General features: G+C 54.6%; 4 protein-coding genes across 4 annotated transcripts; 1 reads left to right on the top strand and 3 right to left on the bottom strand.

The window, feature by feature from the left end:
- Positions 1-299: 299 nt before the first annotated feature.
- On the bottom strand, positions 300-1,597 carry ACO1O0_009189 (uncharacterized protein; the record flags this gene model as incomplete). The annotated part of the gene is made up of 3 exons (XM_083198540.1): positions 300-946; positions 1,160-1,372; positions 1,480-1,597. The coding sequence occupies 3 exons, from the start codon at positions 1,595-1,597 to the stop codon at positions 300-302; spliced, it is 978 nt and encodes a 325-aa protein (XP_083046275.1).
- A 674-nt stretch (positions 1,598-2,271) lies between these two features.
- On the bottom strand, positions 2,272-5,036 carry ACO1O0_009188 (threonine/serine exporter family protein; the record flags this gene model as incomplete). The annotated part of the gene is made up of 2 exons (XM_083198539.1): positions 2,272-2,945; positions 3,038-5,036. 2 exons carry the CDS (start codon positions 5,034-5,036, stop codon positions 2,272-2,274), a joined length of 2,673 nt encoding a protein of 890 aa, XP_083046274.1.
- Positions 5,037-8,085: 3,049 nt separating this feature from the next.
- Positions 8,086-13,198, bottom strand: ACO1O0_009187 (uncharacterized protein; the record flags this gene model as incomplete). The annotated part of the gene is made up of 17 exons (XM_083198538.1): positions 8,086-8,505; positions 8,559-9,327; positions 9,383-9,511; positions 9,564-9,769; positions 9,843-10,078; positions 10,135-10,286; positions 10,359-10,743; positions 10,814-10,919; positions 10,979-11,174; positions 11,229-11,244; positions 11,300-11,412; positions 11,466-11,542; positions 11,626-11,680; positions 11,739-11,788; positions 11,855-11,874; positions 11,936-12,809; positions 12,869-13,198. 17 exons carry the CDS (start codon positions 13,196-13,198, stop codon positions 8,086-8,088), a joined length of 4,134 nt encoding a protein of 1,377 aa, XP_083046273.1.
- A 3,241-nt stretch (positions 13,199-16,439) lies between these two features.
- ACO1O0_009186 (uncharacterized protein) lies at positions 16,440-17,203 on the top strand (the record flags this gene model as incomplete). The annotated part of the gene is made up of 2 exons (XM_083198537.1): positions 16,440-16,920; positions 16,977-17,203. 2 exons carry the CDS (start codon positions 16,440-16,442, stop codon positions 17,201-17,203), a joined length of 708 nt encoding a protein of 235 aa, XP_083046272.1.
- Positions 17,204-17,941: the final 738 nt, after the last annotated feature.

Below are 17,941 nucleotides of genomic sequence, written 5' to 3'. Positions count from 1 at the left end.
TAAAACATATTCCACTCTTGGGGTTCGCACACACAGCTCGAGCTGGGCTCTTGACAGCGCTACCGAGGTGTAGATCGTCTTTGTTTTTCCTCGAGCACTATTTTTAGGATCATAAGCCACCATTTTTTGTGAAATATAGTTTCATGCATGGATACCAACAAAGAGAAATGGAGTACCGTGTCCATCCGCCCTTGCGCCATCGAACTTGGTGGTGGTGGTGGTGGTCAGTGTGCCTGGCCAAGGGATGAGATTCCAAAATTGGACATGGCAGAGGGGCAATGGTATTCAGGCTTCTTGAATCACTCAGAATGCCTCCTGGCCAGCTCCTCCATCTTTTCCTGGAAATCACAAAAATAGTTGACGGCCTGCACGATCTTGCCCTCGCTGGCGCCAAAGCCACTCCTCGCAAAGGCAAGCCGCCACATGGCCTCTTCGTCCACCAGGGCGCCATAGTCCCGTGCCTCCCAGCTCCTATGCGACGGCCCCTGCGCAAAATAAGCCCCAACCTTCTCCCCGTCCCAAGAGGACTCCTGCAGGGTGGCCAGCTGGCGCAGCAGGCCTGGCGCGACGGTGACGTGCTGGATGCCAGCGAGGCGCATCACCTCGTCGACCGAGGTGAGTGACGCGGCGAGGACCTGGGTGCGGCAGTCGTGGGCGAGAAAATACGCCTGAGCCTCGCGGCACAGGTCAAAGGCCTTGTGCTCGTCGACGTAGTCCTTGTCGAAGTGGACCCTGAGCTCGTTGACGTACGGCGCAATGTAGGTGCAATTGACGCGGGCGGCTAGGACGGCCTGCTCCATGCAGAACAGGGTCGTGGCGAGGGTTGCGATGCCCTTGTTCTCGAGACTCCGGCAGGCCTGGAGGCCTTCCCACGTGGCTGGGATCTTGATGCATATGCGTTTGGTGTCAAGGTCGGGAGATAGATGCTGGAAGATGGCGACGATTCCTTGGAAATGTTAGACGCTGAATACGATAGATGGATCCATTAGGCGACGAACTCTCCGCATTGGCCACTGTGCGAGCCTCAGAATAAGAGAATTTGGGGTTGGTCTGGATGTGAACATATCCAGTCAAGTACTGGACTGCGAGTAGCTGCAACTTGACCATCTGAAATGCCATTAGAACCAGCGGCGACAGAAGAGGATTATGAAGGATAGACTCGCCATGATCTCAACCACAAACTCCTCCGCAGTGGCATCGCCCTGAATATCTTTGAGGTCGTTTCTGGCGCCTCGGATCGCATCGTTGATCAGGGAATCGTGGTGAAGATCGGACTGCCCTTCGTCCTGCCGCAAGAGCTCGGAGTAGGCGATGGCCTGATATGCTTGGTTCAACGTCGATTCGCTGGTGGCGCTGCTAGAGCATGACTGACCTGGTTTGATGTGCAGTCCACAAAGGGACCTAGCTCCTTAGCCACTGTAAAGAACGGGTTCAGCTATCCGAAGCCTGGACAATCAATCGTGTTCTTATCAAGCATACCATCGGCATCGAGGGTGTCGCAATCGACCTGCGTGGACCTGCGTAGGACGTCCAGGAGACTCGGCGTGCTGGGGGGCGTCGCCTCGCCAGATTCCGGCACCGATGGATAGGCCCTCATCGTGTATGTGTTCGACCCTATGCGTTGCGAAGCCAAGGTGAAATTTGGGATAGTTATGATATGTCGCAGTGAGACCGGACGCGACTGGACCCCCCAAGTCCCCAACAAACGTGGACGAACCCATTATTTACCCCGCCAATTTGTCGCCGTGATCCGCCCGAGAGCAGGCTGGACTCTCTGAGGCCAACGGTGGAGCGTTGTACGACAAGAATCTATTGTGAGACAGCGAGACTCTCCAGGCCATTATTCTAGGCCAATGGTGGTCTCAAGTTCGGGCAGCCGGTCAGCCACGAAGCTTAGCACCACGAGGAAATATGCGGCATGCAAAGAGGTGAGACAGGTCTCTCGCATGGGCTGAACGGCGTCCCGGCTGTCTGGCTGACCACATCATTGGCCTGACGGGGCTGAGACACGCCAGGATAAGGGTGGCTTTTAGTATTTAATATAACAACGGTCCCATTTCGCAAATTTTGGCACATAGCTCTCTATTAGAGGCAAAGTAGACATGAAAGTTGAACTGCCACTCGTGGTTGACCATAACCCCACGAGATGAGACAATCTAATAATGCTCATTACTACTACTACGTAGTATGCTCGTATGATACTCTATAATAAGTACCAGAGTGGTCTATTTTTGATCCGCAAAAAAAAAAAAAAAAAAAAAAGCATCGCTCTTAGAAGCTGAACAATCCGCTGCGGCGTTTCCCGAGCGGATAGATGGCGAGCGCGCTGATGAACAGCCCAACCGCAATACCAATGGCAATCTGGATCATGGACGCCGCCACGTTGAAGACGACCGTGTTGATCTCCCCCTGGTCCGCCGTCGTGTCGGTCGAGTTGGCCCCGTTGAGCATGTTGGCCGTGCTGATGCCGCTCAGCAGGCCGCCCGTCGAGGCCAGCCCCCCCGGGACCTGGGTGAAGATGGCCGGGATGAGTGTCGCGGCCGCGACGCCGTGGCGCAGGCGCGAGTACAGGTTGGCCAGCAGGCCGACGGCGACGGCGCCCAGCGTGCTGGCGACCTGGGGGCTGGCGGCGAACTTGCGGCCGCTGAAGAAGTTGACAATGTAGCCCGCGAAGGCGATGAGGATCATGACGGGCATCTGCCGCCACTTGGCCTGGTAGAGCATGCAGATGCACAGCACGAACGGCGGCACAAACGCAAATGCCACGTGCGCGTCCATCGGGTCCCTGCACGTCGTCTCCGAGATGGCGTCGTTATCGAAGAGCCCGTACAGGGAGGCGCCGACGGTGATGCCGAAGCCGAGGAGCAGGGAGTAGATTATGGCGTAGACGATGCGGATGGACCCGGGGACGATGGCTCGGGACTGGAGTTCTAGGGATGAGCACACTGGGGTCCTGTTAGTTTGCAATCTGGCGTACCCCATACTGAACCAAAAGAAAAAAAAAAAAAAGGGGGGGGGGGCGATGGGTGTTACTTACAGACGAGATAGCCAGGTAGCAGCATCACAATGCCGCCCTGAGTAATCGCCGAGAAGCAAAACAGACTCCCTCCCGCAATACTACCAAACGCCCTCGCCAGGAAGCTCACGACAACCACAGCGCTGACCTCGAAAACGTTGCTGTACAGCTTCGACTTGGGCGACACGATCAGCTGGAGGAATCCGACCAGGCACCCAAAGCAGAACGACAGCGGCAGGTCGATGAGGCGGGCCTTGAAGGAGAAGGGCGCGCTGGCCGCGCTCGTCAGGCCAAAGATGAGGACGCGCAGCCAGGGGTTGAACTTGTCCGGGGAATCCATCATGCGGTCCAGGCGCTCGGTGCCCTCCTCGACGCCGATGACGTCGTGCATGACCTCCTTGTAGATGAGGTGCACGTCCTTGAGCTTCCCCAGGTCAATGCCCTGGGCGCTGCGCACGATGCGCATCTCGGTCGTGTGCGTGGAGCGGTCGTCGAAGGAGATGACCATGCAGCCGGGGAGGTACAGGAACTGGCCCTCGATGCCCAGGACGCGCGCCGAGGTGCTCAGGAACTCCTCGAGGCGGTGGGTGGGCGCGCCGTACAGCATCAGGGCGCGGCACAGCTTGATGATGTACTGCTGGCGGAACAGGGTCTCGGCAATGTGCACCGTGATGCGGGCCTCCTCCTTCTGGATCATGGCGCTCAGGCGGTTCCTGCTGGGGCTGCGGCCGTGCTTGTGGCCGTGGCCCAGCATGGGGTTCGTCCACTTTCGGCCGCCGTGGTGGTGGCCGGCGCTGCTGCTGGCCTCGGAGGGAGGGGGCAGGTTGGGGTTGGCGAGGCGCGCGGAGGCCTCGATGAGGTTGGCCAGTGTGTCCTGGGAGCGGTTCTGGTCGTACCACTTGCGGCGGGGCGTGGCCGACTCGGAGCCGGCGTTGCTGGCGCTGCCCCTGCTCTGCCCACCGATGGCGGCCTCCTCGTCGTGGCGGCTGGCGGCCATGGACGCGCTGGACTGGCGGCTGTGGCTGACGGGGAGCTCCGGGCCCGGGCGGTAGAGGGTGAGAAGCTGGGAGAGGACGCTCTTGCGGTAGTGGTCGGGGGCGGGCACGTTGTAGACGCCGTCCCACGATCCGTCGTTGACTTCTCGGGGGACGACGTGCTGCGTCTCGGGTGTCTGAGGAGGCTGGTTCTCGGGCGTGTCATTACCGGCTTCTGGGGGGGTCTTCTTGTCCTTCCTGTATCGGGAGCTGTGAGACTGCACGAGCTTGTAGGCCTGCGCGCGTAAGCTTGTCCTCGACTGCTCGCCGGCGTCGTCCTGGCCCTGGTTGTGGTGGTGGTTGACGAGGATGCCCGTGGACTCGTGGTCATGGCGACTGACCCCCCTCCCCCGGCTCATGTCCTCGAGCGGGATGTCGTCATGGCCGCGCAGGAGAAGACCCTCGCTGGGGGTCCCTGAGGCGTGGGACTCCTGTGAGACTCGCGAGTCGGAGGAGGCATTCCTCCTCTCGCGGCGAAGGTTGTCGGCAATCTGCCTGGCGCGCTCGTGCGCGGCGACGGCAGAGAGGGCCTTTTCCGATTGGGGATGTGGATCAAAGTCGCCCGTCCTGGGAATTGAGGTGTCTGAGGTGGAACGGAGAACAGAAGGCCTCGGACGCGGAACGGCGAGATTGGCAGGCCGTGCTGGGCCTGCTGGGCCTGCTGATCCTGGGGTGGTGGAGTTGAGCTCATGACCTCTGGATGAGGACGCGGACGAGGACGAGGACGGATTCCAAGGAGGGGGGATTGTCGGCGGCTGCATCGTCGCCGCATTGCTGTTGAAGCGCACGCGGTTCCTCTCGCGCCTCACAGCTCCGATTCCCTCGGTGTCTGTGGGCGAGTCGCTGGGCGTTGCCGTGCCTGTGGGCGACTCTGTCTGCGGTGCAGCGCCATTGTCTGGTGGCGGTGGTTGAGGTGATGGTGGCGCCAGGGCGGGAGAGGCTGAGTCGGGGTTGGAGATTTCTTCAGGGAACGATGGGTGCTGCATCGGATCGAGGCTGTGCTGGCACTGCTGGCACTGCTGGCACTGCTGGCACTTGTGGTGGGCGAGGACCGATGAGATGGCGTCAGCCACTGAATGGGCAGGCAGGCAAGCTCAACCTCAAACCAGCAGAGGAGGGCTCCAATAGTGATCAGCACCAAGGATGATGGCTGCTGTGAGGCACTGCTCTTATGGGGTGAAGGTGAGGAGAATTGATCAAGGTTTTGGCGGTTGCAGGCCTCATGCAGGCTGTGAAACAAACGGCCTGGGGTTGACTCAAGTTCTGAAAGTGGCCCAGTAGCCTCAATGCCCGAGTCATTCCCGATCATTCTCTTACCCCCCCGGGATCAACGGCCGCTCTTATTAACAATGATAGAATTACCGGGTCTTTGACTCTTCTGTGCTGCCACAGCCATCATGCCATCGCTGCTGTGGCCATGCCATTGGCCCCCTCCCCTTATACCCCCTCTCTGCTCCCGGCCTATCCGTGCCTATCCGTCCCCATACTGGCGCTTCGTGTTGCAGTCTGTTGCAGGCTGTTGCAGCATTGTTGCAGGGTGTTGCGAGACCTGCAGTGCCTGGCGAGTTCGCTTCGTGCTTGGTCGTATGACCTCGAGCCGGTATTTGTCACGTAAGAAAAAACCTGCGGTGAAGCCGGAAGTCCGCGCGTTCCCTCCACATGTGCCTCCATGCGTGTTTTGCTAGCCTCGGAAGGCTGGGCATTGTCGGTATTATCTGGGGTTCCTCGGGTCTGGGGGGGGTCTTTGAATCTGGGGGACGTCGACCTGCGAGCACTAGGGCCTCGACCTGGTGGCCGTGGCTATAATTTACCGAGTGAACAAGCTTTTGTGGCCGTTGCGCAACTTGGATCAGAGTCAATTCGGCTGCTGCAGGCCCCTGCCGAGAGCCCGAGACATTTCCCAATCGGGATGCAGCTAATAAATCAGGTACCGGGTAGCCAGACGCCACCCCACACATTCCTGAATATGTGATCGCCATGGCGACATGTACGTATATACATACGCATATACATCCGAGTAGTGGCATAGCGCCACTGGCTCCATAGCTATCTCGCCTCTCGATGGACCCCTAACATTGCTCCAAATTCAATCCCCGTATATCCGTATTACTTACCTGCGGTTTCTTATGACCATGTCGCAAACTTGCTCGCCGTGTTGTCTGTTACGAAGTACCGAGTACAGCCCCAGTGGACCCAGTGACCTCCTACCTAGGAATCATGACGACGTTTGGAGAAGACTTCATGTTTGAGTAGCCTCCTAGCCGAAGATTGGATATATTTGGATGCCCCGAAAGCGGAAATCCGACCGTATTCACCGGCCCAATCCCCGCCGAGTGACTTACCATCACCAGTTGACCTTTTTATAGAAACATTCATGACGTCCTGTTGTTGGGTTTATCCCTGGCTGTCGCCCTGTGCACCTCCATGCATGGATCCTGTTTCTCTTTCATCTTCTCTTTTCCGGTACAATGGCTCCGTATTTGAACAGCAGCTGCGGGACCACCACCGTCTTAAGCATCGAGCTTATCCGGAGACCATGTCCAGGCACCACATGCAACCTCCCCGTCACCAGATCCAACGCCATAACCCCGTTCAAATCGGGCTCGTTTGCATCACATTTCCCCGAATCGAGAAGCCGCTTGATGAGCTTGATGTCCGGGTCGGCAAAGTACTCGTCCCTCGTGACAGCAATCCCAAGGGCGCCAAGACCTTCCGCACTCTTTGGCGCGCGCGTCTACGCGGTCCGACGATAATAACGAGTCCACGGTCGACGCGGGCGTCACGCCGGGCCATTCCTTGGCGAGGTAGAGAAGCGGTGTCAGGTCCTCGTGATTCCTCACATCGGGCTCCACCGCTTTGGTGGCCAGCAAGGCTCTGATGTGTACAGCCCGGGCGTTTACTGCTGCACAGTGCAGTGGTGTATTCCCCAGAGTGTCCCGCGAATTCAGGGCCTTGGAAATGGTCATGAGGCCAAGTGCGGTAAGCCCATCCCCGTCACTGCCGAACGGCCTGCTCAGGCTCATGTGGAGCGGTGTTTCATCCAAGCTTCCATTGGCGTCTGGGCTGGCACCATAGGTTGTCCACGAGCGTACGGACGCAGTCCAGATTCAACCACCGTGCAGTGTCGTCGATTGGTAAGTCTCCCTCCTTGTTGGGAATATCGCGTGGTGCACCCCGGGATAAGACCTCCCGAAAGATCATTTCGCTCCCGCCCTTCACCGCGTAGTGGGTAAATGTCTCACCTGTGCGTTTTGGGAGGACAGGTCAGAGGCCGTCCCATCTGCTTTTGGAAGCCCCAGAAATATCCTGAAGCGCCCGTTTCTTGCAGCGTGGGCAAGTGGCGTTATGAGTTCGTTGTCCTTGGCACTCGCATCTGCCTTTGATTTCAGTAGCAAATCTACATATGTACTATTTCTGTTTCATCTGCCAGGGTAGCCGGCCATATGGAGAGGACATTGGCCCAGGCCGTCTGGTCAATTGGGATTTGCTCCCTATTTCAGAAGCGTAGAGACCATGCTCACCGCTATCAAAATTCTAGTGTTGAGAGGCGCCGATGTACGGAGTAGAATCAACGGCCCAATGAAGTGGTGTGTATCCATCGCTGAATTCCATGTTGGGGTCAGCTCTCCACCTTGACAGAAACTCAGTCATGGAGTTTGCCGATTTTGCCCGCCTAAATGAGAACTCTAGAGAATTCCAATTCTCTTCTGTGCTTGGGGGGGTATGGCTTTGGTCAAGGGTAAGGATCGGATTCATCGGACGGTCCGTATGGGGCTAGGACTCCGATGCGGGGTGCATCCAACTTTAACTTGGAGATAGCCCCTGGAAATATCTGTACAAGGCTGCAGTTGAAGCTGAGCTTTGCATGTTTGAGGCACAGTCACTTATCAGATTCGAAGCTTTTCTCATTGAAGTTGGCTACAGCCAGCCGACCAGCCTTATCTGGAGCCCTCCGGCTGTCCCCAAGGCGATGTAAGTCAGTACCCAATACATCAATGTTAGAGGCCCAGCTTCGAAAGCTGACTATCGCTGCCCCTAAATGTCGTATTTATACGGCCACTCCGAGTTGCCAATCTTCAACTTCTGACAGTTGATGGCAAAAATCAGACCCAGGCACGACTTGGTGTAAAGCTCTGACGAACCTGCCTCACGGCAATTGTGGAAGTCAAGGTCACCCAGCGTATCCAGGTCGCAGACGGGTACATTGAAGTACCTCAGGTCTTTAAGAATATCGTCGCTTGGGCTCTTTATGATATCCTGGAACATCGACTCTAGGCCCTGAATACTGCGGTGGCGGAAGGCCTTTGTACGCTCTTGGGTCTTCTCCGCGGCTGTGATGACGCTGGCATGGTCGAGGCCATACTCCTCCAGTGACTTTTCGTCCTGGCCAATCTTGGGGTATGTGAGAACGAATTGTTCCTCGTTACCATCCTGTTCGTTTGTGATTTGGCGAACCTGTAATCCTAGTTAGCGACGCCACATAATGAGAGTACGGCAGGGGAACCCACAATCATGTAGTTCTTGTTGAACTGGCAAGCAACCGCGTGGTCCATACCCCATCGATCACCACCAAAGCAAGGGTTGAATTTGAACTTGGTGGAAAGGTAGCTGTCCTTGGACCATTTCACGATAATTACGGAGCCGGAGTTCCAAGCCTCGCTGATGACGGATGTTCGGATCAACCCAGTCATGACCTGGATGTTGACAGAGTTCTTGCCAGTGGCAAAGTCTTGGTCCGCAAAGACTCCGCTCTCGAGCACTGACGCCAATTGGGTCCCCCGGCCACGGTCACCATCCGGTGGCGTCTCCGTCAGGAGCCGGTTGAAGTATTTGGTGAGAGCGTCGGCGACCACGAGCTTCATGTTGCCCAGGCTCTTCTGCAGCTCGGAGAAGTCGCTGAACCGGGGGTCTTCCAGCGGACTCTCAGATGCCAAGCCGGCGCTGCCAGCTGCTACGGTCAGGATACCCGAGATCCCGTTGGCCGGCGCTGCCCCGACTGGCAGGAAGGCTCCGATAGTAGTGAACATGCCTGCGACGATGGTGAGCCAGGAGGCTGCATCGGCACTCGAGTCGATTGGCGCATGCGATAAGAAGGTTTTGGCAATTGAGGATGTGAATAGATCGGCCGTGTCGACACTGTCCATGAACACACTATACCAGCGCTGGAGGAAGCGAGCATGGTTACGCATCGCGAAGAGGGCGAACGCCCGTTCTGGTGAGCTAGTGCACGGGCTGTCCTTGAGAAGTTTCTCATCAAGGTCACAGGTATCCGCAACGCTGAGTTTCACCCGAGTTAGTCTTGCAGTCCGTTCAAGGAATCAGGGAGCCCTACTCGATGCAGCCGGGGCCGGGCCAGTTCCAGGCATTATCTTTGACCAAGCCATTGTACTGAGCAATGACACGTGGAACGCCTTTGACATCGGTCGGCCACGAAGCGTCTGGGCCAAGGTATAGCTCGCATCTACATGCATAGACTGGTTAGGTATGTTTTTGATAGGATCGAAAAGGGGAACGGGTCAGCTTGCCTCCGCGTCAGCCAGCCGCCGATGTTGTGCTCGTTCCACAAGTCAGGAGTCCATGCGGCGCCGTTGCCAGCGCAGAACCAGTGGTCTTCGCTAGGATCGGGCTCGATAGGAGTTGGGGTGTATGTTGGGAGTCCAGGATTGGTAATCTCGCCATCGTCGCCTCCGGCGGGACAGCTATTAAACCAGATCCAAGCCTGGTATCAGCAGTCAGCTTTTCAAAATCATGACCAAAGCGGCATCAGGGGGCTGAGCTCATGTGCCACTTACATGCCCCGTCGAGGGGTCCGTTCCGACCATATCTGCACGCCCTTGGCCCCCGAGGTTAGGGAAGTGCATGTTTGGTCCACGAGATGATCCCAAGTATACTTTCACAGGCCTCTCCCACTCGAAGAGGCTGCCACCCCAATTAGGACGATCGGCATCGGTGCCTTGCTGCTTGTTGTACCAGACTTTGCCGTCACCAGAGAACTTGTCTGTCCAAATCATGTCGGCACGGCCATCACCTTGCAAGTATTCAACGTCAATATACAAGCTTCCTCATCGGCCACGAGAGACTCACCATTTGCATCGGCAAACCGGAAATTGGCACGGTCAAGGTCCTCGGTGAACTTGACTTGACCCGCGTTGAACCACCCTCCCTTGTCGTCTCGGAGCCACGCGGTGGTGAGACCTGATGGGTCCATGCAGAGGTAGTCAACTCTTCCGGTTTCTCTGTAGCTATCCGTTAGCCTTTCTTTTTACTCGCCGATACGGGATACTTTGGGAGCCTGGAAAGCTACTCACGAAATGTCGGCAAAGTGAGCGCCATGATCAAAGTACAACTGGCCCCAGCCCTGGTTACACTTGGCACTATCCGGAATGTCTTGTACATCCCAGTTGAAGTTTTTTCCATCCCAGCGGCTATGCCAAACTCTGAGAGAACCTGTATTCCTGTCCGTAATGCCAATTATGTCGGCCTTCCCATCGCCGTCCCAGTCACCAATGTGCAGACCACGCCAGTCGAGGCCAGTGTTGACCTGGAAGGGAGAGCTCCAAGCGGGTGTGGCATAGTAGTCGGACTGAGCTTTCGTGTTCTTGTTGAGGAAGACTTGAACTTCGCCGGTCGGATAAATCCAGACATAGTCATCGACACCAGTGCCCGTCATATCCCCCCAGCGAATTCCATCACCTAAAAACATCCTCGTTGAGATTGCATGCAACAGTGACGGGGGCTCTGGGAATGTAGAACTTCAACTCACCTTTCTGGTACTTTCCTCCCGAACCTTGATTTTCATATGCTAGCCACCATGCTTCACATGGACCTCCGGCCAAGACGTCGCAATTGTCAATATCCCAATGTACGTACTAAGGGAAGGTCAGCGCCTTGCTTCCAATAGACAGTTATTGGGCATGCCCAGACTCACGTCTTGTCGTCCATTATCTCCAAAGATTCGGCCAAAGGTGACATGCTCTCGTTTTTCACCGATATCGACGCCCATGCCAAGGTGAGTGTCGCCGGCCGGCAGCCATTTGGGAATCATTCCCTTGGTTCCATCTCGTTGGTTGATATAGGTGGTCACTTTACCCTTCGTATCCATCCATATCCAGTCATCTCGGCCGCTGCGATTTTCATTAGCCCTCCAAACGTTTTCAAGGCCTCCAGGTCTCTCTTACTCCCCGTTGAGATCAACTATGAAAGGTCAGCACACTCTCTGCAGGCTGTGTCGCCTCGATCCAGCACTCACCAAAGCGAACACCCTTGATATCACCCTTGCCAACGGCCTTGAAAATGGGCCCACCAGAGCCCATATCCTGCCAGTACGCTGCCTTCTCACCCAAGCCTCCATTGCGCCAGCAGCTGTGATGGCATTAGCTCAAATAGAGGACATTTCGAGAGTTTTCCTGACTTACAAGACGTCTCCATACTCGGGGATCACACAGTAGTCAAGTCTACCATCACCATCGATATCTCCAAGGCGCACATTATCCTGGCCCAGCCCCATTTCAGGTTTTTTATACTATCAATTCAGATTGTTAGTAATGCTCATGATCCCAAGAAGTGAATACATACCGAACCCAGATTCTTGAATGTCGGTGGATCGCCTCCTTCGTTGAGTGAAACAAACCTATCATTACACAATCAGCTGACGCTCCTTGAATGCATATCTGCACGGTTCAACTTACATTTCACCGTCCCTAGCGATGCAGATAAAATCGTCCAACCCATCGCCGTTCTGTACCAGTCAGACACTCTGTATACTCGCAAAGTATTGTGCTACTTTGTCCGTGCGAGAACTTACAACGTCGCCCCAATGTATCCCTATGACGAGTACATGTCAGCATCTGAAAGACAGCACAGCAAAGCGGGCGAGCAAGCTTACCTCTTGTCAAGCAGCCGTCTTTCACGTCAATGGAGTGTCCGGCGCGATACTTGCCATCGCCATCATTGATGTTGTAATATACAAGTCTGTCCTGGTAGTTGCCGCTCACGTAGATGGCTTGGTCTCTCCCCTCCAACTTGGGAGTGCCGTTGGGTTTTACCAGTTGGGCGAACCAGACGCGCATGTCCTCATCACCCATCCACGAACCTTTGCGGTCTTCTCTCGGACGCGAGCCATGCTTATACGTGCCGTCATCACGGATGACAGAATTCGCAGCATAGAGAACTTGTCGGCCGCCGCGCGGATCGTCATTGCCGCTGCCGTATTGTTTCCGGCATTCTGTAGAGCCTTCACCGTCGGTGAACTTGCTAGACTCACTAGGTTTAGTAAACCAGCCCTTGTCATTGGCCTTTCCGATCGCCCAGTCCCAAACGGCTGCCATCTTCTGTTCACCCAACACGGTAGGGTGTGTGCCGTCGTGGATGTCGCCAGCAGTGATGAAACCGTCGGCCATGTCAGCAAGAACAACCTTGAAAGCAGGATTTGCTGGTTCGTTTCCCTTCGAGTCCAAGGGAATATACTCTCGATAGAGCTTGCGGTACTGATCATTGATGAGGTCGACGTTGCCCTGGTTGATACCGTTTGGGAGTAAAGTCGAAAGGACAACAACGGCGGTCGGTACGTGGGAAAAGATTCCGTCAATCATCTCCCTCATCCTAGCACCCGTACCACTGACCGATTCAGTAGCACCGTCTTGAGTAGCATCGTTGGTGCCGGCATTGATGAGGACGACGTTTGGCATCCACACAGGGACAGAATTCTTGGCCCTCGCATTGACCTGGCTCACACGATCACCGCTCACACCTTCGTGATCCTAGATGTAGATGTAAATCTACCGTCTTTTACTCAGGTCCTAGAGTCTTCAGTACTTACGTTGTCGTTCATGCCGCCGCGATTGAAGTTGCCAACCATGTTTACCTTCCAGCCTTCAAAACGTAGCTTGTCCCGAAGATACTTGCGGTACCCATTCTTCCCGGAGTCATCGGAAGGCTCGTGCTCTCCCGCAGTAATGGAGGCCCCCAGCGGCATGATACGCAGGTAAAAGTCCCGAGGGTCTGCCCGCTTGAGTAGATGATGCTCATAGTTTGGAGAAGATTCCGGCGTCGAGGCAATGTTGCTAGAGAATGGAAATGCTGAGGACGGATGGATATGAGACGCAAGCAACACGCCGAGGCCGACGAGGGCTGACTTGAGAGACACCATGATTTGCAGGAAATGCGCCCTGGAGGGCCAGCTCAAAGGTGAATAGGGCCGTTAACTGAGAAGAGGGAATGTGCTCGCAGAATATGGGACATGAATTCTTATAGCGGCACACATTCCGAGTGCTCTAGAGACAGTAAATTGTCATTATCCACTCATGAACTCGAAATAGCCAGTACTTTAACAAACCCTGCCGCATAAGGCCCCTATGGCTTGGTAACTCCGTGCTCGAGAACATTGTGAAGGGGCGGCGCATTAGTCCTCGTTTTGCGTTAGTCGATCCTTTGCCAAGGTGACTTGGCTTGATCGATCAGGTGTAGCGGCTGACGAGACAAATGGGAATTACTACCTCAAAGTCCCAGCTGCACTGCGGCTGAGTCGCAAACATGTAGCGAATCCATCCTATGCCAGCCTTCCGTTAGTCCCGCAATATGGTTGCGGCCAGGGGTCCAGCCTTCCTCTGTTTCCAGAGTATGATTGCGCCAGGGACAAGAAAATATTCCCCCTGATCACGGCCCAAGATGTCGAAGTCGCTTGGCATCGCCTTCGGGCACCAGGCACGGAGACGCACCAGTCGACACGTGGGTCCATAAACGGTTCCACGGGAGAGCGCCGAACCACGAAGTCTGGGGATCTGAATGGCCCGGGCCGCCCGGCCAAGTCCAACCGGCTACTATGCTTGGTAGTGGGGCAGCTGTCCATTGTAACTAGGTCTGGGTGATAATGGAAATGCGTACCAGAGAGGTGCCGTCTTCGGGATGGAGGCCTAGGCCTAGGCAACCATAGCAGGGATGTTGCGCCCCTACCTCAGCGATAGAAAGCGGATAATACGGCGTAAGCTTGCCCAGCAGGCGTACCGAGGGTATCGAGTCCACAGACCTCGCTTAATGTATCGACCCAATCAAGAGACGGGGAGCGCGAGCCTAGGACGAGGTCATCTCCACCGCAAGTCAACAGCCGGCCCTCGCTTCCAGCGCCAAGATTCTCTCAATAATGGAATTCTAATAATACGTCCAGATGTGGTATAACCTCACGGAATCTGCAGCCGTTGTGCTGACCTCCAAATTACCACCTGAACACATGGCGCCTTGGCGCCTTGCCCAAGTGAGCCCTTACTATGGCAGACTGCAGCTATCGTTGCATGCTCCGTATCCCTGCCACTAAGAACATGCGTTGAGTATTTTTAGTACATAGTACCCCAATGTGAGGTCTCCATGCAAGGGACCTTGACCAAGATTGATTCTGAGGCCCTAGGCTTTGCTGTTAACGAAAAAAAAAAAAAAAAGTTCGCACTCTTCCATCGGTAGCTTCATCCCTTTCGTATGTATCTCTTCTTCGTGGGGGCATAAGCATATACTCCCACCCCTCAATAGAGACAAGACTCTCACACAGCAGCTTTGCGAGGGCGTAAGGCGCGATCTGCTTGTAGATTTGCCGTCGTGTAAGAAGACCCTTGGCCATGGGCACTCTAGTGGGGTCCACCGAGGGGGACCCTGGAAATCTAGCATAATTCCAAGGAATTTTCTAGATTGCGCGAAAGATGGCCCGAGTTCGTAATCTAGACTAGGGAATTCCGTCTCCGTCTCATAACATCCGTTCTCGTTTTCGCCTAGAGTTCGAAGGCTAGCATCATCTTTGATGTGGAAAGCACAATGGGGGCCTTGTTAGCCTGATGCCATCGTGTTTGAACAACATTGAACCTTGAAACGCTAGAGGTCTGGAGGGTAAGGTAGCCACGATGTGGTCACGTAGGTCAATATGTGAAAGAACAACATTTTGTGTGGGAATATATGTTATTTCTTTGAGTTCTAAACAGCACGTGCAATAGTGCCGTTTTAGCAACATTGAACTCGGCCACAGTGTCCTTCACTGCCAACATATCCCAGGGGCAAGTTGGGAAATAATTTTAATAAGGTGACTCAGATATTTAGGCTATGGGAGACGTCTGGGAGCTACCGTTCAATCAACAGTGGAAGGAGATGGCCATCGATAATGTGCCCATCTATCGTTGAGGGCGAGAAGGCCAGATATCTCGGCTTCTCCGGAGACAGTACCCAATCGACCCTCGAGGCAAACTTCTGTCCAGAGTACCGCACCTCGTTGACTATTTCAAACGTCCCACTGATATTCGCGACACTTGGATGGTGGTGGATTTGGATGAGCTGCGTAGCGGGCAGCTTATATCAAATTCGAGTCCGATCGGCCTCCAGTGCGGGGGCAACCTCGGCGCCTTCACGTTCTTGAATTATTCTCCTTGTGATATTATCAAACTCTGGTTTAGCCCCTATACGCGATTATATGCTCCCGGCTGCCTCGTTACCTATCCTGGTAGCCTCCTCTATTCCCACAGCCGTGAAAAGCTTCTTAGGATTAAACTCCTTATCCAGCCCTATAGTACTCGCCTCCTTGATCCGTATACGCGATTCAATAGCCTACTTGTGCGTCTGCATTGCGTAGCATTCTGTAATGCCTTGGTATAGTTAGATGAGTAGTATTTTGCACGGAGTAAGAAGGTTTCCGGAATGAAGGCTTGTCAGGGAAGCAAAAGGAATGACTTACTTTCCACGGCGTGTGGTACGTTGACCTAGTACTCCATACGTAGGTTGAGGTAGCTGGGACCCTGAGACTGTCATGAAATCATCGGCAGTTCCGCACTACTCATACTCCGTACCGAGTGCAGAGTTGGAATTAATATATCTACATCTCCGGTTGTTAATTGTATCCACGGAGTACGGACACGCATCATTATAGAGAAACGCACCAGTGGGGGGCTCTTGGGTAATACGAGTAACGAGTGTCGGGGACAAAATTGAACCTCCCAATGCGGTGTGTGGCCGCTGTCCAGCCCGGCAGACCAGGTGAGGCGACCGCCATCTGTTGGCTGTCAACCTCCTGTCAATTTGATGGATGGTGAAGACAGTGCGGCGCCTAGGCTGTAGAGGAGGGGTTAGAAAGACACGCTACACTCGTATAGGCCACACAACGATGCGCAAGTGCAGATTCTTGTATGCTGTTGGTTGTCATCAGCGCTGCAAACAGCTCGTTATACTTACTTACAGCACAGAAATGAAGAAAGGCTGCCATGGATGCTGAACAGCCCCAATGAGAGCCTGGATATAAGAATATTCAATACGTCCACACCCCGCTGTTTCGTTCCTGGCCCTCATCCAAAGGTCAAGCAGTTCCGGCTTCCAAAGTTCCAAGCCAACGTCACTTCCGAATCGAAACCACGTACTTAATAGCCATGGCCCGACCAACTTTTTCCAGCTCTTCGATTCTAACTGTTGCCTCCGCCCTGCGGAGCGACGGTGCCTCAGCCTCGCTCTGTTTCGGCACGGACAAGGCGCCGATCCAGGATGGGCAGTGTCAGATCTATGCCGTCCGGTTCTCTGGCGAAGATGGCGACGGCGATGGCGGTGACGCTTGGGCCGTTCGCATTCCGGTCTATGAGTCCCTGCCGCCCGCCTCCATCACGAGCATCGTCCAGGACGAGGTGGATGTGATGAGGAAGCTCAACGATGCTGGGTTTCGCTGGTCGCCAAAGCTGGTTGGGAGTGATTCCGGCTTCAGCAATCCTATCGGGCACCCCTACTTGGTCATGAACTGGGTTCCCGGAGATGCTTTGCAATGGACAGCGACAGTCCCAGCGGTTGAGAACCGGCACAAGATCCTTCGTCAGCTAGTCCAAATTCTATTGGAGCTGGTCGAGTGCACCCAGGAATCACGTTCGACTCCTGTAGGACGTGCACACGTACACTTATATCAGCTAACCTCGTCGCAGGCCCGGGGACTTCGACCCAAAAATACTTCACCGACATTATTGATGGCCAGATCGCTCGTGTACTCACCGGCAAGCTACCGGAACTCGACCTTCGGAGTTGTTTTGTGCACCGGGCATTAGTCCGCCATGTCTTCCCGGATGAAACCACTTCGTTTGCCGTCTCACACGGCAACCTGGCCGCGCACAAGATCATCATTGATCACGACTACAATATCAAGGGGTATTAGCTTTGACCTTCAGGGATCAATCCAGTACTTACTGTATCGGCTGACCATGGTTTAGAATTATTGGTTGGTCGTTAGCACGGACCCGCCCACTTCGAATGGCCCTGCGGTTTCCTTCACTTCTGTCTCCAGGCCCAGACGTCACAGATCCGTCGTCGTCTGCAGCTCCTCCGCCTAGCGTTTTGGTGGATCGGCAGTTTTTCGTGCCGTACCTGTCTTCCCTTGTCTCCGATCAAGCCTCTCAAGCTGAGGTTTCATTTGCACCGGTCATGAATGCTATTGTATCGAATACCGATGTCGATTGGAAGGATCTAGTCATCGACTCTTGCTTCAGCAAGGGTCTTCACAGCTGGATGGAGACAAAGTCTTGGTTGCTTGATGCTGCCCATAAGGATTTCCCTGCCCTTTCTTGTCTCTCGTCGGGGGAGACTCTCAATCAAGAGATAGACGAATTTCTCCTAGGCGCAGATGAGGGTATTAAGAAAGACTTTACTCGGGAGAGACTCATAGAAGTTAGCATGGCCTAGTCGGAAACACGTACTAGCTAGTTCAGACCTACTTCCTTTTTATCTACATAAATATAAGTCACTCAGTCATGCTATGAAATATGCAATAACACACAATCAATACGTGACATGCTAAATACAAATATAAAGTAGTTAGATTAGGTAGTCACCATGCCTCATGTCCTCACACATCTAAATCGCAAGAATCAGAGAGCAGCGTCCCTCAAGCTACTAT

This window comes from Amphichorda felina (assembly GCF_050947745.1).
Source record: "Amphichorda felina strain 45539 chromosome Unknown scaffold_9, whole genome shotgun sequence".
NCBI classification, from domain to species: domain Eukaryota; kingdom Fungi; phylum Ascomycota; class Sordariomycetes; order Hypocreales; family Bionectriaceae; genus Amphichorda; species Amphichorda felina.
Note: the sequence above shows the minus strand (reverse complement) of the source record. Positions and strands in the feature narration are given on the sequence as shown.